The 27,061-nt window shown below is 38.5% G+C and overlaps 1 protein-coding gene across 1 annotated transcript; it reads right to left on the reverse strand.

The window, feature by feature from the left end:
• Positions 1–2,339: 2,339 nt before the first annotated feature.
• soga3a (SOGA family member 3a) lies at positions 2,340–17,562 on the reverse strand. Its single transcript, XM_052024910.1, has 8 exons — positions 17,404–17,562; positions 15,711–15,878; positions 12,788–13,015; positions 10,606–10,677; positions 8,703–8,849; positions 8,529–8,608; positions 5,374–6,751; positions 2,340–3,112 (listed from the first exon to the last, which is right to left on the reverse strand). Exons 1-8 carry the CDS (start codon positions 17,560–17,562, stop codon positions 2,936–2,938), a joined length of 2,409 nt encoding a protein of 802 aa, XP_051880870.1. The 3' UTR covers positions 2,340–2,935.
• Positions 17,563–27,061: the final 9,499 nt, after the last annotated feature.

Here is a 27,061-nt window from a genome sequence, read left to right on the forward strand (position 1 = left end):
GTATTTCCAGCATTTTCTGTTTTTATTTCAGGCATAGAGAGCAGGTGTATTGTGATATTCCCCTCTGTTATAAACTATGGTTCCAGTGGAGCCAGGAGCTGCTTTGCCATCAGGGTCAAATCCAGCTGTTGACATGGTAAGATTGTGAAGTGCAGTGATTGTTAATGATGCATAACAGGAGCATTCTGTAGAGCTTGTTCAGGTCCATCCTGAAGGCAATAGTATTAAAATACCAATAGTCCCTCAAAAATCCATCTGGATGAAATTAGCCAATGCTTAAATGTTTGTGTGCACTGTTTACCATTATTGGGGCAGCTAAAATCAGGTGGTAATATTAGAAAATGCTAGAAATGCTCAGCAGGGCAGACAGCACCTGTAGGCAGAGAAACAGAGTTAACATTTCAGATCATTGAGTTTTGCTGAAAGGTCATCGACTTGAAGCATTTGCTGTTTCATTCTCCACAGATTCTGCCTGACCTGCTGCATATTTCCTGAAATTTTTGTTTTTAATTCTACTTTTCATCAGCTGTAGTATTTGGTTTTCAAAAATCCAGGAGGAGTCTGTCTCCAATGGGGCTGTGAGAACAGGTTCAGACATGTATAGATAGAACAGAAAAATCAAAACATCAGTAAGTGTTTCCCAGCTACAGAAAGCACTTGTCAACTTCAGATTCTTAAGGTTCAGAAACATGCCATTTTCTCCTGTGTCAACTAATTGTTCTATAGTTATGTTAGTGTACTGTTATCAAAGCAGAACCTAGGATCTGCACAGCCATTAGCCAACATTATCATGGACTAAAGTTAGATCATTCAGTACATAGCACACAGATTGCAGGAAGACCTTTAGGAGCTCATTGTTTTTAAGGTCTCTCAACCATCAAGTTTATGCTAATTCTCAGATCAATCCTATTCCCGTACAACCCATTCTCTCTCCTATCATCCAGCTACATTAGGGAGAATTTACAGCAACCAATTAACATACCAGCCAGCACAAACCAGAGCCCCAGGATAAACAGGCAAACACCACACAGTCAGCACCAGAGGTAAGGATCAACCTTGGGTCACTGAAGCTGCGAAGCTGCAATACCACCGACTGCACCACTATGCTATCCTGTGTTTATACATTGGTATTTTCTATTCATAGTTAAGATAGATCAGTAAAAAATAAATAAAAGGAGCATGTTGCATATCTAATTCCACATAGGGGAGGGAAGGGAGAATTAATTTTACCCTAACCCACCCTGGTGGGAAACTGACACTACTAGACAAGGCGCCTTATTAAATGTCACTAGATTTTACTTTCCATTGACTTCAATGGTAAATGATTGCCTGTAAACTTCTGTGCCAAAATTAGCTGGGTATGCTAAGCCTGATGTGTCCAAATGCTGTGCCAACTTCATATCCAATGATGCTGACTTGTGATGGAGATAACAGCAGGATAACATCATTACAAACTCTCGTCACTAGTAGTTTTGGGCAAATTCATAGCTGAACTGTGGTGCAAAGTTTATTATTCTTTCCTGCTATACAGTGCAGAACCATATGGGAGACTAATGCAAACATATTTTTCTTCTAACTTTCCTATCAGGTTTTTTATAAATGCCCTTCAGAGCCATTTAGTTAGTAATTGAGCTATATCTTTTTAATGGGAAGCAAGAGAAAGTAAAATGGGGTAGATGTCATTACTTTCAGAAGACATTGGAACTGAAGAATAGGTAGCAAAGGGTCAACCTAAAAACTTTAAAATGGAAAATTGCAGTTGGCTGTATGTTTCTACTCAAAAATTAGAGTATAGCTTTTTTTGTTGTTCTAAACATGTGCTGCAAGTTACTTAAGGCCCATTCTGAGCCCCTGCCAAAAGTCGTGAAAGTAGGCAAGAATACATAAAGATGTTGTGGTTTGCAGATAACATCACATACCTGAAACAGGACACATGTGGTTCCTATCGGAAGCTGGACAAAGAGCTTGGAATGCCACACATTGATTGTTGGAAAGCTTTAGTGGAATTCTCCCAATGGTAGCTACAGAAGAGTTGTTTAACAGGCTGTCAATGGAGGTTAGGGAAAATGTGGGGAGCAGGAACAAGGTAATCTGTGTGTGGATTTCCCACACCATGACCTGCCCCAGTAAAGCATGGGATGATCAAGGAGCAAGAGACTACAGTTCTGGAATGACTTTTATAAAGTGACAAGAAACAGTGAAGAGGTTTCCTTAATCTTGTGCTGGAACTGCAGCTGGTAAATGCTGTGTACCAAATGTCAACATCATAGGCAAAGTTATATTACAATGCAAAATCAAAAATGATCTTATATACCAGAACTAGTCAGCTTTATTTTTAATATTGTACATTTACTGTTTTTTTTACATTTGAAAACAGGCTTAACTAAGAGCAACATTTTATTCTTCAAAGTGCCTTGTGTAATAAGACATATTTAAACTTAAATAATGAGACTGTCTTCTTGCTCTATTTTATGCTTCCTATAATTAAACTGCTGCTCACCATGAACATATACTATAGATACCAACTGTCCCCTAAATGTGCACAGACACAGCTTCAACTATTCATGCATAAACAAACACATTAGCATGCAAATAACTGAGCTTTCTGCTCTTCGTAGAATACAGCTGATATACAAGTTTGCAACAAAATACAATGTTATAGTGAACATTTTAAAATAACACTGAATTAATCGGTTGGAAAATAAATATCGGAAACATTAATTTGTTATAACAAGTTAATTGATAGTTATGCAAAATGTTTAGATTATGAAATGTTTAGATTACTGGAGACTACCAATCATAATTTCAACAATCTTTTCCTTATGTTGAGATTAGTTGAAGAATACATACTGTAGAATGTTTTGTAGGAATGAAATGTAGCATTATTTAGGAAAGCCATTATAATACCTGTTAATCTGTAAGGGGCATTGTAACACTATATCACTGAAGTTTTTATATCAAATCGGAAAGCTTGAGTGTTTCTCTGTGAAGGTAGCTTAAGTGCAGCTGGTGCAGATGGTGATCTTGTTGCCCATCGTGAAGGTAAACGGCGGTTTTGTGGTCTAGCAGGACGCGAGAAACTCATCCCATTCAATCTCACGGGCAGCAAAGTCTATAGGGAAGTTTTGGGTTAACAGGAAGAAAGGTTTATTTCAATTCTACAACATCCAATATATATTCTGATATATTATAAAGCATTATAGTAATAAATAATACATGATGTAGTATGCCATGATAGATGTATTGGTCAGGTCTTAGTTACCCTACTTTGTGCAATTTCAGCCCTTCTCATTAAAGGTAGGTCACTTACATTGTAGAGAACATCGGTATGGATTCACCAGGATAAGCAAGGTACGGAACACTACAGTCATGGGATGTTTGCAACTTTGGAAATATTTCCACTGGAATCTAAAAGGTTTATATAAAACTGTGAAAAGTTTTTTTTTGAAGAGTATGATTGAGTTGGATCTTGGGGCATAATGAGAGTGAAACACTTTACCCTTCACTGCCATTACCCTATAACCACCAGCTGCATCTGGATTTTCACATTGGCGTGTGTAAACATGAAAATCCAGAAATTCCCATCAGTGATTCACTGCAGGCTGTCAGGATGTGCTCCAACAGTGGATTCATCATAGCTTTCAGCAAAGGAAGAGGAACTTGGGTTAATTGCTCAAAGCTGGCTGTGTGTAGCCACTTAGTTTGTTGAGTCATAATTCATTCCTAGCTGGTGCTGGAGACAGATCCATATGGAGACTCTGCTGTGATCATAAGTCCAAAAAATAATCCAAAAGAAAGGATTGGAAGTTATAGAGTAAAGGGTGACAGTGGGAGGGAGGCAGCAGAGAATGAGGCGGCAGCAACAGACAGAAGCGTCTATGCCTGAATCCAACTGTACACAAGTCCACAAGCCCAAAATTTATAGTACGAGTTCACCAGAACATCTGTGCTAGGTACAAAGAGGATTAATGCACGCACTGTTCAGAAACACCCAAAAACTTAAAAAAAAACTGAGCATTTTTAAATAAAAAATAACTAAACTCAATTAATTAAAATAATGTAAATAAACCAATACAGCTCTCTCCCTAGCACCCATTCCTTTCCATTGAAGTGAATGGAGTTTCTGTCTCTATTCCAGTCAAATCTGGTACATGTACAGCCGGTAGATTATCTGGCTTAACAGTTGGCGAATTGATGAAGCTTGTTTCCCATTGCTGGACTCCATCACAGCATGTTCAGGAAAACCCCAGCATACATTGGCCAGAAAGTTTAGGAGGCTAATGTGGCATCCTTGAGTATTCTGGTACAAATGAGAGCAGCCTAGCACAGAACATCCTGCATTTCGCAACATGTTCTACCCTAGTATGTTCAAATGTGTTTATAACTACTTAAAAGGTATTTAAGAATTAGTTTAATTTTTCTTGAGTTAAAATTACTTGACAACTTTTTTCATACAGGATGTTATTGTGTTTCAGTATCTCTAAAAGATTTTTTAGGATTTGACAGACTATGTCGTGATTTAGCCAACTGCCAAGTTTTGTTTATCGATTTTAAGGGCAAGGTTTGATTGGGCACCCCATTAGATGCTTGAAGAGCTTCCAGCAACTCCCATCAGTTTCAACTCTATTTGTTCTTATTATACTGATCCCAGAGGTGAACCAACAGAACAAAATCTACTTCAGTACTTCTTTGCTCGAGATTATTGCCAAACTATCATAAGCTATCAAGGGGCAGGCACGGTAGTGTAGCGGTTAGCGTAATGCTTTACAGTGCTAGCAACCCGGGTTCAAATCCGGCCACTGTCTGTAAGGAGTTTGTACGTTCTCCCCATGTCTGCATGGGTTTCCTCTGGGTGCTCTAGTTTCCTCCCACATTCCAAAGATGTACAGGTTAGGAAGTTGTGGGCATACTATGTTGGTGCTAGAAACGTGGTAACACTTGGGGGCTGTCCCCAGATCACTACGCAAAAAGATGTATTTCACTGTTTCGATATACATGTGACTGATAAAGATATCTTAATTTTATTTCCTCATGACAGAGGAGGAGGCCATTTGACTGATTGATCCTATGTTAGCCTTCAGTGCAATCCCATCAATTCCATTTATCCCACTCATATTCCAGTAACCTGTTCTCTTTCACCACCCACCTACAATAGCCAATTAACCCACCTAGCAGTAGGGAGGTGGGAGGAAACTAGTGCACCAGTGGGGGAAATCCACATGGTCAGATGGAGAATATGCGAACTGCACACAGATAGTTGGTGGTGGTCAAAATTGAACCCAGATCGCTGTAGCTGATAGCAGGACTACCTGCTGTACTACTCTTCTGTCACTAAAAGCAACCGACTAAGTGGAACATCAAAGTTTTGCTTACCGCAGGCAATGAAAGTTGCTGTCCTGAGGCCCTCTGGGATTGTCGTGATTTTTTCTCCATCTCGTTTTCTTGTTTCAGGTGAATTATTTGAAAAAGATCGGAAATCCTATTTGAATTTTCATGTGATGCATCAGAACAAGATGTGTGTTGCTTTGTTCTATCATCAGCAAAACTTGAAACTTTGTTCTTCACTTGAAAGGAAGGACTTGATGATCTTTCACTGTTTCTCACTGTTGCCTGACCAATATCAAAATTTGACCTTGCATCCCATGAATGTGTTGGATTGGAAAAATTATTTGGAATCATGTCAACTTTGTCAAACGTGTGCCTTTTATCATAATCCACTGTCTGATGAGGAAATCCATGGCAATGCTTCGGTTCAGCTATTTTTGCATTGGTGATGGACAGTGGCTTATGGGGTCTAACTGCATAAGCCGCATGCTTTAAAGGAAGTTGGCCGGTAGCATTGACATTTCTTACAGAATGAATTGCAAAGCTAGATCCTTGGCCAGGATTTGTTGCACTCTGCACCACAGATTTTCCACACACAATGGGGTCACAAATTTCGGCTTTTCCGAAGCTATCACCTTGTCCTGATGGTACATCCTTTGCAGACTGTAGATACACACTACTGGTATTGAATATTCCTGTTGCCTTTGAAGACCTTGGAAAGTTACTCCCTGCTGGATTAGTTTTTGTAGACACAGATTTTCTTGGCCTGGAATTTTTACTCAGTCTTTGCTCTTGCATTGACAACACCTGACTTTTATCTGAAGACAACTTTACTTTTGAACCAATATATTGGTTTTCAGTTACTATGTCAGTTGCATCACATGACCACTGGCTGCAATTATCCTTGCTGCCTTTAGCACCACTAATTAAATATGATACAGGTCCTAAAGTTTTAAAATCCCTTCCATCTTTAAGAACTTCCTGTCCATATTCCTGCAGCTTTACTTCATTAGGGCCACTGCAACTTTTTCCTGCAATGTGACTGTGTATTTCATAGTTACTGTTACCCTCCTTCAAAGCATCCTCATGATCCTTTGGAAATACCAAGAAGGAACTTGCAAGATACAGAGAGGATGTCCTTGGTGGAACCGGTGGAGCTTTTCCTCTTGTGGGAGAAGTATCATTTACACCATTTCCTCCTGAAAGTTCAGCAGAAATTCCATATTTATCCCAGGTGGAGTGATTCCAGTTTACCTCATTATGTAGCTCTTCAGAACGTTTTTGATGTTGTGAAAGTGTAGGGTGAAATGTTTTAAATATACCATTTGACACGCAGTTTTTCTCATCTAAGGAAGTTTCATTTCTTAATAATATACTTCCATTACTTTTCTCTTGGCATGCTTGCAGATATGGATCGGACTTTGTTCTGGTTAAAAGAGAACAGATTAAAATTTGGTAGCTTTTTTTGTAAACAACTCTAAGATTAATAACTAAGATGCTGAATGAGACGTTTTTGTTAATCATTCAGTTTAATAATCATAATTTTACAGCAGTGTAATGATACTGAGGGTTCCAGGGTGTAAAGTACATCAACTATTTTCCAAACTTTCCTGGTTTCCACTGGGAAAGTTTGGCTGGTTCATAGCTGGACTGCTTCAAAGCAAGATTCCAAAGAACCCTGCTGGTCAGTTTCTGGAAATCATTAGATACATTGGCTTTTGCATTACTATTGTCAATATCTATGTCCAAATGGCACCCTTTCTTTTGATGACAGAAATAGAAGAAAAAATAAACTGGAGCAAAAAGTCTTTATTCTTCCCTAAAGAGCAAGGATTAGCATTAATGATCACTGTTAGAGAATCCAAGTGAAACAAGAGGATTTGGGCATCGTGTCAAAATCACATTGGCTTGCTGAAATGAAAAATGTAAGCAAACCCAGAGATGTAAAAAGCAATTTTAATCCAGGTCACCTTGTAGAAATTGGGCAGATGTCTAGCTAAGTGGCTAGTGGGAGATCCCCATTTCAAACCCATTGTGATCCTATGTGTTGAGGTCGTAATCTGTTTTTTGGAGGCATTTATTAAAACCTGGCAGGGTAGAACAATGCAGTGCATTCAATAAAATATCCCAATAAGTTTCACAAGAATGTTAGCAAACAAAACTTAACAGTACACTGTACAAGAGGATGTTGGGGCAAGTGATCATAAACTTGGCCAATGTTTTAAGAAAGAGAAAGGCAGAATAACAAAACTTAATCCTTTGATTGCTGAAGGGACTTCCACGTTTGGGAACTGAATTAGGGATGCCCAGGAGCCCATCACTGGAGCAGTCTAGATTGGGAAGATGGAGGGGCTGAGGCAAGCGGGCCTGAAAACAAGGATGACAAGTTTAAAGTTGAGGAACTGCTTAACAGGAAACTAACACACGTCAGTGAGTGCTAATAAAATTTTTACATCTTTTGATAAATAACTACCACTTTAAATGGAGGCCTGTGTAGGAAAGCCATTGTAGCTTCCAGATTAGTCTAATCTGCTGGGACAGGAGGGCAGGCCTGAGTAGGCCCAAATAGATAAATGCTGTTATTGTCTACTGAGGTTTCTCTGTGGGGTTAGGAAGAGCAGAAATACTTCACCAGGCTCTATGTTGTTCTGTTCACCTGACTCAAAGGGTGTACAGTCCAGTTATCAACATAACCAGCAGCAGCCTACTGCCACTTATTCATCTACCACTACTTCAATTTCTTACTCAGAAACAAAGGGATCTGATAATCAATAATATGTATAGGCTTACTACAATAAAATTAAAGAAACACAAAAATGCAGAACACACATGGCATGGGATTTGAAAATTCTGGGGCCTTAGTTTGTAACTATCAGGAAATATTGCTGCCTGTATTGGCCCCACTGGCATGATTCTTGATCAGTGTTTGTTTCTATAGATGGAAGAGAATGATTTCTTTCCCTGCACACCCCCACCTCCCCAGCTAAAGTTAATACACCACATTGAAATTGCATTAATTTACTGGTCCTCTAAAATGAACCTTTTCAAAGCCCATGCTTTTCCCTGGTTAACTTTGCATTGAAAAGGCGGTCACCTGCCCACATTCTTATTGCAAAGCACATTGGCAAAAAGTCCTTCATTTTAACTTGCATGCCATAAATACATAGGAATTGCAATTTATCATGTTTCAGCCATATTGATACCTTCTGGTGCTCATTTTTTTCTGGATTTCCTCCTGGTACCTGCATAATTCTTCACTTACTTTTGCTATTTCTTGTAAAGCCTGTGAAAAAGATAAGATTATGAGATGCAAGGGAGCCCAAATGTCAACTGTACACCACCAGACATAATGTAATTTAAAGAAGTGGGTTACTTACTGCATTCATTGCACTAGAGTATTTTTTATCATTCTCTGTACTTCCCAAATCTTGACCATGACCATCTTTTTCAAAACTTTTGAGTGATAGTTCTTCAATGAACAATGAGTCATGTGTATTCTTTCCTCCGCCTTGATCTGTAGGGACCTTTAGGGAACAGTGATTATTCTATGATAACATGTTATATAGAAATTTAGAGTAATTTAGTCTCAAAACAGCAACCTAGAAACTAAAGCAGAATAAATCAAACCAAAAAAGCACAAGAAGAGTTGGCTATAATAGACTGCAAAACTGCATTAAAAGTTATGACAGTAAACAATGGCTAACATTTAAAAGGATACAAAGTTTACAAGTAACATATATATCCTTTTAAGACAAAGAACACACAACAGAAAATGTGGTCCAACTATCTCTATTAAGAAAATTAAGTAGATAAAAAGGAAAAATGCACATAACGTTGCCAAAAAAGTGCAATCATCTGAAAATTTCATAATTCTGCACAGGAGTACCAGAGCATAGATAAAAGAAGTCAGAATATGGAAACAAGTTTATGAGAAATATGAAAACAGATTGTAAAAAGCTCCTACTGATAGGTAAATTGGAAAAAATTAGCTCAAGTTCACGGGTCCATCTGAGACAAAAAAAATTGGGAATAAGGAAATGGAAGAGTAACTAAACTAATGTTTTGTGCCAGTCTTCATGGAAGATACAGAAAACTTCTTGGATATAATGAATTTCTACAGATCTGGAGTAAACAAGCAGTTCAAAGAAATTGGTATTAGAAAAAACAAGTCTTAGTGGAGAAATTAATTGGACTGAGATAATACAGCAGTTGGACCTGATGACTTGTATCCTATGAGATAATATATGCTGATGGTCATCTTCCAAAATTCCATGAATTCCAGACAGTTCCCACACATAGAATGGAGCAAACATAACCTCTCTATTTGAAGAGGAGCAAGGGCAAATACAGGAAACTATAGACTGGTCAGCATTATATTAGTAGCAGAGAAAATGCTGGAATTCATTGTTAAGGAAATGGTAACAATGCACTTAGAAAACAATAACATTGGGCAGCTTCAACAAGGATTTATGAAAGAGAAATTGTGTTTAACAAATCTGTTGGAGATTTTTAAGGTTATAACTAGGGAAGTAAGGTGATGTTTGTATTAGGGGTAATATATTCGTGTTGATTGGTTAATGGTCCCAAGATTAATATATCCATATTTGTTGGTGATATGCAGCTGGGTGGCAGTGTGGCTTGTGTGGAGAATGCAGAGATTTCTGAGGGATATACAAAAGTTAGATGAAAGGGCGAGGACATGGCAGATAAAATATGTGGAAAAAGGTGAAATCATTTTGGAAGCAAAAATAGAAATGTGGTGTTCAGAAGGACTTGTCGTACTCTAATTACTGTAAGTTAATATGCAGGAGAAACAAGCAAATTGGAAGGCCAACAGTATATTGGCTTTTATGTCAAGAGATTTTCAGTATATAATGTTTTCCCCAGCCAGGCCGTCTAGAACCAGGGTCACAATTGCAGAATAAGGGGCTGGCCAGTCAAGAGAGGAGAAAATTCTTCACCTAGAGGGTAACAAATTACCGGAATTCATTATCCAAAGCAGGTTGTGGAGGTCACTTGTTATATTCAAGACAGAGATTGATAATTTTTTTTAGATATTAATGGAACCATGGGTTGGTGAAAGAAAATGGTGCTTAGATAAAAGATCACCATGATCTTATTGAATGGCATGAAAGGGTGAATGCCCTCCTGTGGCTTCTGGTTCTTATGTTCATCCAAAATAACATCATCAATCCTTGTGGCATGCACACTTACACTGTCCACACAATTCTGGTCTATTTCATTGCATTCAAGATAGGAAGCATATAAATTAAACAGTACCCAATCATCTTCTGTGTTTTTTCTTTGTCCATGTAATTGACATTCCTGTCTTGAATTTACATCCCAGTAAATCTATGAAGATTGAAAAACATGTGTTCACATAACATAAATTACTTCACCAAATAGGTAAGTTTTGTTATTCAATGATTCTCAAGTACACCCGAGATTACCACAAACACTTAAGCAGTCTCAATCTCAGTTAATCATTACATTATAGGTTAGGTAGTGCAAATAAGCAAACTTTGGGAAATTATACTTAAGGTATATGCAGTGTACTTTAAGAACCTGGGATCGAAATCATCTGGTTCTGAGGATTTGTCTTTAGTGCCAATGTTTCCTTTATCACTTATTTGCCTTGTTGGAAATGATAACCCTTCCTCTACTGTAAGTGCTTTCATTTATATTATCAATATTATGTTTTTAAGGAGTCCTCATTGTTCCTGGCCATCCATATCTATGTTGGCTTTGATATCCCTTGCAAGTTTCTTAATGTAGTTCTTTTGTAGCTCTTGCATTCTATTGTGCCAGTTTTTCCTCTGTTACTGCCCAGTTGCCATCCTGGGTTTTTATCCCAGTTATTCTTTGCCTCTAATGTTGTTCCTCACCTCCTGCTGGTTTGTCATTACTAAATCTTTTCCCTGCCTTCATTTCAAGCAAACTTTTCTGCTCTCTCTTTTCTCAACTTCTGCATTTCTTAATGTCAGCACAATGCTAACAGAAAATGAATTATCCATCATTATTCATCCTCTCAGAATAGAACTCAATTCCATTTACTATGTCCTTAAGATGAGTTATGTTAGATTGAGCGGTTACAGGGGAAGAAACAATGCCCTGCATTTAGTTTCTACAAGTGCTCACTTTGTTAACTGTGACATGCTTTAGGAGTTCTCAAGGTCATACAAAATTGCTGTAATAATAAGTAGAAAAATGTACATGGTTTCATGCAGTACAAAAAGTAGATGTATCTTGTACTCCATTTCCAAAATCCTGTCCAACTAAATTATATAAAATAATGACGTCAATGACTTAAAAGGTAGAGTACAAGTTATACTATACTACTACTACTACTATATTATGCACTTTATGAATGCCATCAAATTCCTACCCCAAATTATTTCTTTTAAACAGAACACTGACAAAAAGATGCTGAATACCAATGTTCTTTTAGTTTGTTGTGGAGCTTTACTCTCGGTCTTAACTGAAAATCTTTGCTCACCATGGTGACTGTTGGTGGTTACTACTACACAGCTGGAAGTGTTCTGGTTCCTTTGCACGTATTTGCTACTCATTCTAACTTTTATTTGCTTCACATTGGTTAATATAAGTATTTAAAGTAATCCTGGACAAAGGCAGAATAACTTGTTTATGCACTGGAAACTTACAAACAGCATTAAATAATCATCTAAAGCAACAAGTGTATCAGGTGTTTATGCTCTTTAAATCAAAGTAATCTTAGAAGTTATGACAAATCAGTCCATGATTAGCCAATATGACTTTGTCAGGTCTGCATAAAATTAACAGGAAACAAAACACACTTGTCTTGAAATTCTTACGCTGGGAAGGGCACATTAAACTGTGAGAGAGCCACAGATAGAAAATTAAAATGTACAAGAGGTCGGAGGTGTTGGGCAATAGGGTGGTTGAAGGGTGGGATGAAGGTTATGATCAAGTGGAGAGGTTGTGTTTCCCCCCACTGAGGAAAACTAAGGGAAAATTTAAGGGGGAAACTATCTGCAGCTGGTTGCCAGTGCTAGACTCCATGGGTGAGCTGGCTAGCTAAGATATCCTCAAGGCAGGTTACCTTATGCATCATTAAAGAAGCCTGAAGAAAGTTTGCTTCTGCAGGAGTCGCCCATGTCATCTGTGGTCCCTACACAAGAGTGTGCTTTTTATTGGAAACAATGTCCAAATACATGTCATATGCCACTGGATCATCCCGTTTTTCTCCAGGTACTTCCAGACATATTCCTTGCAATTGGCAAAGACCCAGAAGCAGAAATACAAATGTTGTGATAAACACAGTAACATGATTGGTTTCCCAATGAAATTCTATTGTGTTGTTACACAACAGAACTTCTGGATTTCTCCCTGCTACAAGCTATTTGAAGAACATTTGGATGTCATTCCAAATAAAGTGTAAAAAGTGGTGATACATGCTTTTTATATATGATAAATAGAACACCTGCTCTATCTTCCTCTGCATATCCTTCAGTTGACTTTCCCATTCCTTTCTTTCGTTATCAAAGCACTTAAGTAACTCCATCTTTTCCATGCTCCAGTTTCTCTCGCTGTTTTCCAGTTGCTTTTGCAGATCCATGGTTGCCAACAAACACTGCTGCTTTGTCTCAAATGTTTTCCTTGTTTCTTGAGGTGTTGTTTCCATGCACCGTTTATTTTTCTTTTCTTCTAGCTTTCATTTATACAGAGATAAGAAAAGGTACTTGTGAGTGCTTCACATTTTGTATCTGGACTCTCAACTTTATGCTAGTCATCTCTGTCAAGACTACCAGAACATCCAGTCACACAGAATCTCGAGGCCAGCTCTGTGGGGAGAGAGATGGTCTGCTTGGTTGTGGAGATTAGTGCAGGCCTGAGCTGATGTGATCTAACTTAATGTTGCTTTAATGTGAACAGTAATCAATTTATTTACATGAACAATAATGTATCCACAAAAATGGTTAGATAACTTCAACAGCACCTGCCAACTCTTGTCCTTTACCAATAAAAAGGGCAGCAGGTACATGGGAACATTACCACCATGCACAATCTCAACATGGAAACATAATGTTATTCCTTTAAAGATCCTGGAATTTCCTGCCCAATAGCATTGTGATAGGACTGTAGAGTATCATAGAACTGCCTAACCACCACCTGCTCAACGCCAATCAGGGACAAGCAACAAACACTGACCTTGCCAGGAATGTCCAGATCCTGAAAAGTGAGGAAGTTTTTCCTCAAATTTGGAAAACATTGAAATCTTGCACTGCCAAAATATTTGCTGTTTGAATGCAACTTAGATAATGGAAATTATGCCATTGAAACAAAGGTAAGTGGTATATTATACAACGCAGCTGTCATTCATACCGTTTAAGAAAATACTGACAGATGGAGTAAATGGGAAAAATTGTGTCAAATAGATTTTAAGATAGGCAAGTGCAAGATCATCAATTCTGGAACAGGAAAGGTACAACAGAATACTTACTAAATAGTGAAAAGATAAGAACGATGGAGGCCAAGCGAGATTGTGGAGTCCATATATCAAGATTATTAAAGTGTCACATAAACACAAAAACAAAAATCAAAAGGAGCTCGTGGACAGTTCTACTTTATACTTGAAGGACTTGAGAGCAAAGGAATAAAAGTTATGACATAGATATACAATGCCTTGTTTAGAGCATACCTGAGGTACTGCAAGTAGTTTTGGGCTCACATAACACATTAGAAAGAATACATTCACCTTAAATGTAGGACTGCATAGATTTAGAGCGATAGTCATACTCTGGAAAATAATTATTGGGAAAAATTACATAAACTAAGATTGTATTCCCTGCAATTTCAATATTTGATTGTAGATTAAGGTATCACGTGGAACTGAAAAAGGACAGATAGAGAGGAACTATTTCTGTGGTCAGGGAGTCTAAGACTGGGAGCAGAATCTGAAAATAGATCAAGCCTTTTAGAAGTGAAGTTAGTAAACTATTCTACATGCAGAAGATGGTAAAAATTTAGAACCGTTTGCATGAAATGGTAATTTGTGCTATAGAAATGGTTTATTTTAAATCTACATTTGATAAATCTTTACTAACCAAAAAGGATAATGCAGAGAAAGAAGGTGTACGAAGTTAGATTTCAGATTACCCGTGATCCTATTCAATGATAGCACAGACTCAAGAAGATAAATAGTCTCATGTTCTTCTGTTTCTATAAAAAGTGGTGAATCTACAGCATGCCAGTGAAACCAGATGTCTAGGATTGCTGAGGGAAACTTAAAACATCCAGTGATATGGATAGCAAATTGTAAGTAGCAACTGTACAAAACTTAAAGGCAAGTATTCATTTAACCATTCGTATATTAAATCATGTGCCTACTTAAACATGGATTGCTCATTCCAAAAAGAAACTAATGAATGTCAGTGTGCTGCTCTGCAGTAAATTATACCATTCCACCAGACACTACCTTTTGTGCCTCTTATTTATACAAATAGGAAACACTAGGCAGGAAATTCAATACAAATATAATTGAAATCTGATGTACAAAGAGGATTACAAATATAAAATTTATACTACACATCTGAATTTCATAAAACCAAATACTGAGCACAACCTCTGATCAATAGTTTCCCCCCCATTGTATTCTCCAAAAAAATACACAGTAAGCTTCCGATAATCCACTATTTGACCGTTTGGAGATCCCCATGGTTCAGTATTTGGCTCGCTAGGTAATGTTTGTCCTTCCCTTTCCACTCACCTAGTTCACTGGAAAATTTATCATACTGCATAACATCTAAAAAAAAAGTGAATTCAAAGTATGCTGAGGTATTAATAGAAATAACATCCAATAGTCTGGAAAATCTGCCAGTCCTGCACCATTAAAACCTTAAGTGTGCCAGATTATCAAAGCTTTACAGTATCGTGCATTTTGATTCAGTTGTATTTGCAAATATGTATCCAATATCACACGTACTTGTGTAGGAGAAATTTGAGGCAGGAGGTTAGTCCTGGTTTGTGAGTTTTATGGAATTGAGATGTCGCATCAGTTGTTCTTTTGATTGTGATAGTTAAATTTCTAATTAGTGGCTATACTGGGTGGCATTAGCTTATGATGATTAAGCCTGTAAGATTGGGTCTTGAATTGATATTTCTCTAGTGCAAACACCACTCTTTCTGACTGCAATGTGCCTCATATTGTCAGCAATATTTCATATTGCTTATCATTCATTTAATTACATAATATAATGTAGCATAAATATTCTATTCAACTGTTGAGTAGTGCAATCAATAAAGTTCTTTCCACCTAATTGCTAAGCATTGCACATCATTTTACTGCTCCCTGGTGATACCATACATATTAAAATTATACAACCATTTAACATGTTCAAACTGACCTGTTCAATACGCCAATTTAGTTTTTTTCTCTCTAATTCCCAGCCATGTTTATCCTTAGAATACTGATGCTGCAGCTTTGCCTTTTGATCTTCCTCTTTGTTAATTTCAGCCTGAACACCTTCCAAAACAGACTTGAGATCTAGCAAAATTCTTCTGTTTTCATCAGCCTACGAGAAAGATGATAACTTGAAAATTTATGTCACTGGCTCCATTGGTCCAACTATGAAAAAAAAGTTGACAATGATATTCATACAATTATCTATAGACTGGAAGTATTATTGGTGCAATCACAAGTAAAAGGCAAATAGCTTATGCAAAAATAGTTACGATTGGCACGTGGCCAGTAAGACACCATTCTTCAGGGAAGAAAATCTGCCATCCATAATCGGTCTGGCCTCCAACCAGATCAACCATTGCAGTTTACTCTCAGGTGCCCTCTGAAATGGCCTAGTAAATCCAGATCTCGAAAACAAATAAATGACAGCACAGTAGACAATGGAAGTTTAAACCCCTCCCTCTCCCATCTCCTATATCCATTACATGAACATACAATCTAGGCTGACATTCCAATACATTGTGTTAAAAATGAGGCATGGTTTCTATCACCTAAATCACTTTAAAGATCTAAAGGCACTATATAAAATAGGGGAGTTCTTCTGGTACCCTGCCCAAGCCTTAACTTCTCAACTAATAGCATTAAAATAGATTGATTAGTCATTTATTCCATTGTGTTTGTGTCAATTGCTGTACACAATTTAGCTCCTGTACTTCCTACATTATAAAAATAACAACATTTTACTTAAGTGGCTTAAAGACATTTTTAGCATGTTGTGGTATGTGCAATACAAATGATAGTTCTTTTTTTCTTTTTGTCCACTTAATTTTCATGTTATTGTTACTGACTGCACAGGACATACACAACATAATAATTCTCATGGTTACTTGCAGTAAAAGGTCAGTTATCCAGCACTTCACTAACCAGCATGCTCCAATGACTGACACTTTACAGGGAATACCTGGGCTGACACTGGGTTAACGGAATATTCAATTAACTGGCATCCATTAAGTCAGACACATTCCAGAAACAGAGCTCTTGTCAAATGAGCTATTCAAATTTTCTAACGAAATACGCCCAGTTGACATTTATTAGCTTAAATTGTTTAATTACATTTTATTTTAGAAGTTAGGGTTTGACTTTGCTCAACAATCCACTGCACCAATTTTAAATATTATGATATTTTTGAGAGAGACAAGAGCACTTAATAATTTGAAGGAAGCAATAATTTGAAAAGTTAAAAATCGCTTTCAGGAGAATTTGGATCACACGAAGTTAGATATTTCAATTTGGCAGCAATTTTTGATGCTCTTGAACTGCAGTATTCTGATGCTCTTCAAGTATTTTCTACTTAAAAAAGGTAGAGTATATCAAGCCATCTCTATCAAAGAGAAGCAAAAGCTTATTTAATTTTAAATTGAGAACTCAAAATAAATAAACTATAAAATCCACTTGTCTCCTCTTTTAAAACAAAACTATGGCACAGACTTTTATTTTATTAAGATCTACCTGCCAGTTATATAATGTAAGGAATGCTAATAAAGAAATAAATGATATGTTCTCCAAATTGTCTTAACCTTTACATTCTACTAGCAGATATAATGAACATTAAGTGAAGCTGAATGCATTTTATTTACTTGGATTCCGGCAACTTCCCTCAGTATCATTTCCTTTTCTTTCATCCATACTTCTTTCTCTTGTCTGTAGCGTTTTTTGACTTCTTTGAACTTTCTCTTCAGTTGAAAGAGCTGATCCTGGAGCTCACGTGCATCAGGATGACCCGTGCAGGTATTCATCGGCAAGCTCTCTACATGTACAGGATCCTCAAAGCCAGGTGAATATGACATGACTGAGAGAGAGTCTGGCTCCTCTCCCTGCCTCTGCCCTTCTCTCAGGACTTCAACATGCACTGCCAGCCCTGCACTCTGCTCTCAGTGCCTCCACCATAAGCCTCTGCACTATGTCCAACGATATTCCACATCTTGGACAGAAGGCAAGTGTACTTCCTTTTATCCCTTGTCCTTCGTTGGAAAGAAGTGGAATGCTGCTTTATCTAAAATTTGCCTTGATTTCTTGGAGTCCTGTTTGCACTGGTTCAGGGGCATCAGTTTCATCTGGTGCATCTGCAGACAAGGTCAAATCAGGCACGACACATTGCCAGAATTTAGGTACAGGAAATCACATCATGTTGACGTGCAGATTCTTTTCACTTATTCTTAGCACAATTTGCTCAATGGCACTTGTTGATCTTTAGCAATAAAGATGCTAATACAAATATAGGCAACATTTTTGTTAAGCTTGCATTGATTCTCCCAACCTCTTTGGCAGTTCTAAATAATACTTCAAAAAAATATACAGACCTACAGCTTCAACACACAGTTTCTAAATAAAGCTACTGATGCAATTTGATTATGTTCACAGTAGATTATTTCCATCTCTGAGAACGCTGAGTGCAGTCTGCTCTCCAGCTGTTCCACTCTTCAAAGCTTTTATCGCTTTAGACCTAGTGGTCGGTTGTGCTGGATATTGTAAAAGTCCCTGACTAAGCTAAAGGAATGATGCATTATACAATGGTAACTAAACTGGGTACTTTTTTTTAGATACTAACGAAAGGCACATATGCATCAGTGGGTGACAACATAGGAGGGAGCTGGGGAGTGGCTGGAAAGAACATTTCCAGTGTTTTATGTACTGAAGTTTTACAAACAGGCTGTGATTGATCCATATAATTTTCTCAATTAAACTATCGTTCTTAATTTTTCTTTCTAAGGAAAACAAGCAGCAATATCCATTGTTTGATTTTGTAGCAGAAAAGCAACACTAGAAAGATAACAGCTGCCTCAGGTTTCTCACCTGCCTTCCTCTTTGTGGTTATGTCGCACTTTGCCCTTTTCTGAGCATCGGTGATAGTGCTGGAAAACAGCCGAGTGGACCAGGGAATGCAGGGGAATGACGCTCTTCTGAAAACTCTGCACAGCCCCTTCTGAGAAAGAAAGGAAAAGGGACATCAAGAAGAAGATCATTGTTCAACATATCCACAAGTCAAAAACAACCAACTCCCAGTAGTTGGCACGTGACACAAAGCCAGGGCACCTTCAAAATTATTTGTACAAGTCTTGGTATATAATATGAAATTCGCCACCACCCCCCCCCCCCCCAACCCACATATACAAACACACACACACACACAGTAAACATCTTTAGTTCCCTGGCCACTTTTAGGTTTCAAGTGAGCACAGAGTCAGATTAACACGTAGCAAGAACAGCAAATAAATCAGAGACCTCTACTAAGTGTCAAAAGCAACTCTAAAGTCACATTCAGTTAGGCTGTTAATCCTCGGGTCACATACATCACCCAAGTATCTCCATGCTTCAGATACCAACTGCAGTCATAGTGTGTAAAGTATAAATTCTTACTGACACAAGCACCAGAATTGAGTTATCAAGGTCTTTGGCAAAGAATTAACTTTATTGAAAGCACTCTGGTCAACTACCAAACAACATTTCTTTATTCACAAGTTGATATTATCAAGATAATTCGCCACATTTTTGGTTGATAAACAGCAAAAATCTATGCCTAACCTTCACTTGTGATTGCCTTTGCTGAATGTGTTTGTAGCAAATACATAAGCCAATGTTTACAAGTGAAATCTGTTGTAAATGCCACAACCAGTTAAGTATAGCTTAACAGAAGTTATATTAAGTTGCCCAAGAGTCCCAATTTACAGATGATCCTAGTTTATTTATGTCCTTGACTTCATGTTTACTCATCAGGGAACTAGTTTGTGATGAACATAATTGTTAGGTGTGATCAAATGATAATATTGGTTACAATTTAAGGAGCAAAATAATGTAGTCACCCAAAAAAGCAACATTACACTACACAATACCTGTTGCAAGATCATCCTTTTTTAACCTCTATTATAAGTGAGACTTTTCTGTAAATCAATGGAACTAGCAGGATCCTCCCCTACTATACTGTATGTCAAAGACATGTAAAACAATAATATGACATCAAATACTGGCAACACTCAGAAAGTCAGGCAATTGAATCCTTGGAGATCGAAACAAATAGCATGTTTCAAATTGGTGACCTGACAAAAATATGAACTTCCGAGCCACAAGGGAGTGGCAACAGGACAAAATAAACAAACAGAAGTTGGGTCCAAAGGTGTAATTGAAATGAAACCAAAAACTGTAAATGCTGGGAAAATAACAAAAGCAGAAAATGTTGGAAGTACCCAACATTCTTGGAGAGAGAAACATTCATACTTCAGATCAGAATCAGATCATAGGTATATACGGTTACAGCAGAATTACAGAGAATGGGAGAATGCACAGAAATAATCTAGCAAACTGAAAGCACTGGAATGTTTAATTACCCCTGAGGTTACTCCGGATAACGCGAGTTTATACAACTTACTTAATTTAAAATTACTGGATTGCAGTGAGTTAGGTGCTAGGTTAAAAGACAGGACCTCCAGGGTGGTGATCTCAGGAATTGCTACCTGTGCCACATGCTGTGAGGCAAGAAATAGGAAGATAGTGCAGTTTAACACATAGCTAAGCAGATGGTGCAGGAGGGAGGGCTTCAGATTTTTAAATCATTGGGCTCTCTTCCAGGGCAGGTGGGATCTGTCGAATGGGACGGTTTGCACCTGAACTGCAGGGGGACCAATATCCGAGCGGGAAGGTTTGCTAGTGGTGCTCGAGGGGGTTAAACTGGAGTTGCAGGGGGGTGGGAACCAGAGTGGCAGGACAGCAAGTGGAGACGCTGTGGGGAAAGCAGATGTTAAGACTACAAGCAAAGATGGAAACCAAAAGGTTCAGTGTGGTGAGACTAATGTTCTGAGTTGCATCTATTTCAATGCAAGGAGTGTTGTAGGTAAAGCAGATGAACTTAAGAGCATGGATCTATATGTGGAAGTATGATGTTGTAGCCATTAGTGAGACTTGGTTGCAGGAGGGGTAGGACTGGCAGCTCAGTGTTCCGGGGTTCCTTGTTTTAGACATGAGGGGGAGGTATTAAAGGGGGAGGGGTGGCATTACTCATCAGGGAAAGTGTCACAGCAGTGCTCAGAGAGAACACATTGGAGGGCTCGACTACCGAGGCAATTTGGGTGGAGCTGAGTAAAAAAGGGACAACCACATTAATGGGACTATGTTATAGACCTCCCAATAGTCAGTGGTATTTAGAGGAGCAAATTTGTAGAGAGATAGCAGACAGTTGCAGGAAATATAAAGTTGTGATAGTAGGTGATTTTAACTTTCCACATAACTGACTGGGACTCCCATACTGTAAAAGGACTAGATGGGATTGAGTTTGTCAAATGTGTTCAGAAAAGTTTCCTTAATCAATATGTAGAGGCCCCAACTAGAGAGAATGTGATACTGGATCTCCTCTTAGGGACAGCGAGGAAGGCTGTCAAAGTTTGCAAAGTTATCTGGACCAGCTGGGAAAATGGGCTGAAAAATGGCAGATGGAATTTAATGCAGACAAATATGAGGTGATGCACTTTGGGAGGACAAACCAGGGTAAGACTTACACAGTGAATGGTAGGGCACTGACATATGCAATAGAACAAAGGGACCTGGGAATACAGCTCCATAATTCCTTGAAAGTGGCATCACAGGTAGATAGGGTATAAAGAGAGCTTTTGGCACATTGGCCTTCATAAATCAGGGCATTGAGTACAGGAGTTGGGATGTTATGTTGATGTGCAAGACATTGGTGAGGCCAAATTTAGAGTATTGTGTGCAGTTCTGGTCACCTACCTACAAGAAAGATATCAATAAGCTTGAAAGAGTGCAGAGAAAATTTACACGGATGTTGCCGGGACTCGAGGACCTGAGTTACAAGGATAGGTTGAGTAGGTTAGGACTTTATTCCCTGGAGCACAGGAGAATGAGGGGAGATCTTATAGAGGTACACAAAATTATGAGGGGTATAGATAGGGTGAATGCATGCAGGATTTTTCCCCTCAGGTTGGGTGAGACTAGAACTAGAGATCATAGGTTTAGGGTGAAAGGTGAAATATTTAAGGGAAATCTGAGGGGGAACTACTTCACTCAGAGGGTGGTGCAAGTGTGGAATGAGCTGCCAGCAGAAGTGGTGAATGTGGGTTCAATTGTAACACTTAAGAGAAGTTTGGATAGGTACATTAATGAGAGAGGTATAGAGGGCTATGATCTGGGTGCAGGTCGATGGGACTAGGCAGAAAACCAGGCCGGCATGGACTAGATGGGCCAAAGAGCCTGTTTCTGTGCTGTAGTGCTCTATGACTCTAAATATCTATATATGGAGGATTTATGTCTTCTCATAAATCCTCCACCTCTCAATTGTAAACTTTATACCTACAGACTAGCAGAACCCTCTAATCACTAAAGCATAAGACTTCTAAAGGAAATCCATGTGATAGAATTAACCTCAACCTGATCCAATATTTACTAAACAAATTGTAGAGCAATGGAGCCCTTCCACTTTCACTGGAGCTGCTGAGTTATTATGGGCAAGCAACTGGTACTTTAACTAAAGTGAATACTTTTAAAACTTCAAGCTGAAGAGAGTTACTTGACCCCAAATGAATGCAGCTATCGCATTTACAATGCATCCAAACATTTTTATATTATAAATGACAAATTGGACTTATTAATACAAGTGAATATTGGAATAAATGAAAACATTTTGATTGATTACAGAACTCACATATTTCCTCAGTTACGAAATACAAAGTACCCAACCTTCACCAATTCTCAAATATACAAGGGCTGTGTTGTAATTTACATATTAACTTTATTACAATAAACTAAGGGAAAGTCAAGATCTGGGAGAAGGCCATCTCCACTCTAAAAATTTGTGCTAATTTCTTGGACCAACAGACCATATTTTAAAGTATTCTGGCTCCATGGAAATGTTTAACATTTTTAAAAAATGATGGCGTCTACAGAGGTCATTGTGTAGACATGTCATTTTGTAATAAACTGAGTTTTAATTTAAATCTTAAAACAAATGCAGGCATTCTAAAATCACCGAAGATATTTCTCAGAAGATATATTGGGGCAATTTACAAGTGGAGTGCACAATGAGCAGGATAATTATGTAGCAAGTAGCCTGAACCACAATCATGACTGGGATTTGTTTAATTACTGTGGGATAGTTATCAATGTTCAGTGTGCACGTTCAAAAGAGGGTTGGGAAATTGAGTGGATTCCCCATTGAGAAGAGTTACACCCAAATTGGGTTTCAGGCACTGGATAGTTGGCAGCAAGCCTGCACATTCTTGTGGGGTCATGGAGACTTTGGTTGACTGAGTATCTTAGTTCTAAGATCTACATTGAGAGGAAAAGTGAGGTTTTTTTTATTATTATTTGGAATCAAGGAGGCTACTAAAATATATTTTACTGCATTTTACTATTTAAGCTTTATTCATTGTTGCTGATCAAACAGCCCAAGATTTCAGTCTAGCCAAGATACAGGACAAGTTAGTCTTTCACAATGAAATGAATTTTGTGGCAATGTGACATTTTGTCATAGCAGGTATAGAGAGAGAAAACTCAATCTCTGGATAGGGTCCTAGAACCATACAACACCAGAACGATCCCTTCAACCCAACCTGCCCATGCCAACCATTAAGCACCCATCCATACTAATCCCCCTTACCAGCATTTGGTTCATACCCTTTCGTGCCTTAGCGATTCAAGTGCTGGTTCTGGGTGCTTCTTAAATGTTGAGATTACTTGCCTCCACCACCCACTCAAGCAGTGCATTACAAATTCCAATGGGTGAAAAAAAATTCCTGCTCAGATACCCTCTAAACCTCTGACCCCAATGCTATAGAGGAAAGTTTCATACTATCTGCCCTATCTCTGCCCCTCAAAATGTTGTAAACCTCAGTCATGTTCCCCCCCCGCCCCCCCCCCCAGCCTTCTCCACTTCAAGGAGAACAAACCCAGCCTATCCAGTCTCTCTTCAGAGGTGAAACATTCCATCCCAGACAAAATCTTGGTGAATCTCTTCTGCAACTCTCAGTGCAATCACTTCCTTCCTTTAGTCTGGTGACCAGAACTGCACAGAAGGCTCCAGCCGTGGCGTAACAAATGTTTTATAAAGTTGTGCTGTAACCCCCTTGCTCTTAAATTCTATGCCCTGGCAAATAAAAGCAAAGATCCCATAAGCCTTATTCACCACCTTATAAACCCAGGTGCTGCAACCTTCAAGGATCAATGGACACGTACACCAAGCCCCCAATGTTTCTCAGTACTCCCTTCAACTCTACCATTCATTGTCTGCCCCCATATCATTTAACAAGATAGTGAGAGGTTCACTTACAGGAATAATGTGTACACTGAACTCAAAATACTTAGTATGCAAAAACCCCAAATTCCCCTTATCCTTCCTCTCCTTAAAATGGCTTGGGAATATCCAAAAAGAGAGGAACTTAAAAAGCAGGAAGTATAGGCCATTTAGTCTAACATCTTCTGTCAGAAAAATGTTAGAAAGAATAATTAAGGAAATAATAGCAGCACGTTTCAAAAATCATAACTTAATCAAGCAGTCACCATGGCTTCATGAAAGGGCGAAAGAGTGTCTGACAAATTCACTGGGAGTTTTTGAAGGAAGTCTTGTTAAGAGTGGATAGAAGGAAATGAGTGGGTGTATTGTATTAGGGCTTCCAGAAGTTCAACAAGGTGCCTCACAGAAGGTTAAGTCACAAGAGCCCATGGTGTTGGGGCCAAAATACTGGCACAGATAGGAGGACTGCCTTTACAGGTAGGAAGCAGCAAGTAGGGATAAGGAGGTCATTTTCAGATTGACAACTTGTGACCAGTGGGGTACCACAAGGTTCAGTGGCAGGACCACAACTGTTTACAATATATATTAATAACTTAGAAGGAAGTGAATGTACAGCAGCCAAATTTGCAGTTGGCACCAAAAAAATGGTAGGAAGGGAAGATGTGAAGAGAATACTAACATTTTACAGAGAATCATAGATTGGTTAAGTAAGGCAAAAAAATTGGCAAATGAGAGTATAATGTGGGAAAGTTGTTCATTTTGGAAGAAAAATAAAGAACAGGGTATTACTGAAAAGGAGAAAACTGTAGAAACTATTTGAGGGTTGATAGTCTTTGAAACTCTTGCCACGAAAAGCTGTGGATTAGACTCCATGGGTATATTTAAGGTTAAGATAGATGATCTCTAATCAGTAAGGAAATAAAGGGTTAGGGGCAGGAAAGTGGACTTAAAGATTGTCAGATCAGCTATGGTGCTATTGAATGGTAGAGCAGGCTGTATGGCCTACTCTTGTTCTTACTACTTATTATGTAATGGTCTTTTAAGATCCCATGGACAACAATAATGCTCCTGTGCTGTACGCAATCAGCCTTTTTTCCATCCATAACCATTTCATTTCATATCATTCTCATCTGGTGTCCAAATATAGACAGTTCTAGCATGTATTACTGGCCAAAGACTTGAAGCTAGAGCATCACCTATCTGTAATTCCTACTTCAGCACGTACCGAATACACGGGACCCTCCTCATTTGATTGATACTCAATCCTCTACCCTATGTGTTCACTTGTCCCACTGATAGTATACATTTGGCTTCAGTGTGTATTGTACAACTTTCCTGTGGGCCTTCCTTATTATTCTGAGAATTCTCAACAGGAAGGCAAATTCATTGACTACCTGTAGTAGAAAAAGGAGAGCAAGTGCCAAGAGAAGTCCAATTATTGTAGCAATTTCAGCATACTCTGAAATTGCTACAATTTCACCAGTAAAGCTTCTCAAAGATCCATACCAATTTCTTAGCTTTCCACTGTATTTACCAATGACTTAGGAGGTGAGTCGTATTAGTGTTATCTGCAATCCTGGATAATATGGCAAAAAGTAGTGGATGAGCGCAGCAAGAGCAGTGAGACATTGATAGATTAAGTGGGCAGATGAATTTCATTATACTGTAGCGGTTGCTACCGCGGAATAAAACAAAACTCTACTCGGAGGATTGCCAAACAGAACTGGTTTATTTTCCCGCCTTGCGCGGGCCCTTTAAGGGAGAATGTTCCCGCCCAAAACAACCGGCAATGACGTAAGTCCTACGTCATCAGGACTTTCCCGCGCACGGGTTCTCCCCGTCGCTCGGAAAGACGAGGCCCGCCGCCATCTTGGGCCTCGTCGTTCCGACGCCGTGCGACCCGACTGCCGAGCCGGTTCGCCCGACTAGACGGTGAGTCGCCACAATACTGAGGTTTGACTTAACTACTATAGATCCAAAATGGATCAGAGCATTTCTTAAATGATAAGGAATGAAGAACTATGGAGCAGCTAAGGAGGTGCAAGAGCCTGCACAGAAAAATCCCTAGAACATCAGGACAGCTGCAAAAGAAAAATCGATAAGGCAAATGAAATATCAGCCTTCAAGTCGAAAGAGTTGGACACGATAGTTCTACTAAATGGGTACAAGCTATTCAACATTTGTATAAAGTTCTACTTTAGTCACACCTTAAGTAACCTCATTGGTTCTGGGCACCCCATCTCAAGCGGACAAACTAGCCTTGGAGAAGTACTAGCTATTGAAAAAAAATCATAACTAAGATTGATATATTTTTGTTTGGTTAATGTATGAAAGGATATGGAACCAGGGCATGTCAATGAAATTTAGATGAAAAAACAGCCTTTTTCTAACTAGACTAAATAAACCAAAGGGGTGAATGATCTATTCAATTTCTTATGATGCAAGGAATCAGGTGAATTTTCCCAGACCATTGACCTATCAGATTTACAACCAAGAGCCAAAGCCAGCAACAGGATGCAGAGAGTAACCACGGTTGTAAGCTTGTGTCAATGGCTTATTTCAAAGGAGGTCTCAGAGATAGTTGTCAGATCAGGGCAAGGTCCAAGTTAGTAGAGAGCCGTTTTACTGATAGCAGACCCACAACAAATGTTTTATCTTTTGATTTGCCCAGTGGGAATTTGTAGAGTGAAGCTGTCTCCATCGGTCACAGTTTGGCCTTGGAAGGCAACAGGGCCTTATGTGATGTAAATGGCATCACGGGGAAGGTCCTAAACAAACACTGCACACAGATCAGCTGAGAAAAGATTTAACAGCTACTGAGCTACACATCTCGGCTTAACCACATATCAAAGCCGTCAAAGACTTAGTTTTGAAATTTCAGATTAAAGTTATTCAAAATATTAAAAGATAATGTTTAACTAATAAAATTGTAATTGAACTAAAGTACTTAAAACATTTAAATAAATATATACAAATTAAAATATACTAATACTTGCCTTAGA

The sequence above is a fragment of the Pristis pectinata genome, chromosome 10 (assembly GCF_009764475.1).
Source record: "Pristis pectinata isolate sPriPec2 chromosome 10, sPriPec2.1.pri, whole genome shotgun sequence".
In the NCBI taxonomy this organism is placed as follows: domain Eukaryota; kingdom Metazoa; phylum Chordata; class Chondrichthyes; order Rhinopristiformes; family Pristidae; genus Pristis; species Pristis pectinata.

What these genes read in the sequence shown, in the direction of transcription:
- soga3a (XM_052024910.1), bottom strand. Translation starts at nt 17,562, where the DNA reads ATGAATACCTGCACGGGTCATCCTGATGCACGTGAGCTCCAGGATCAG. An exon ending in TGCAGAGGAAGATAGAGCAG is followed by an intron (nt 10,678 to 12,787) that starts GTGTTCTATTTA and finishes CAATCTTCATAG; the next exon opens with ATTTACTGGGATGTAAATTC. An exon ending in AAAAAAATGAGCACCAGAAG is followed by an intron (nt 6,752 to 8,528) that starts GTATCAATATGG and finishes TCTTTTAACCAG; the next exon opens with AACAAAGTCCGATCCATATC.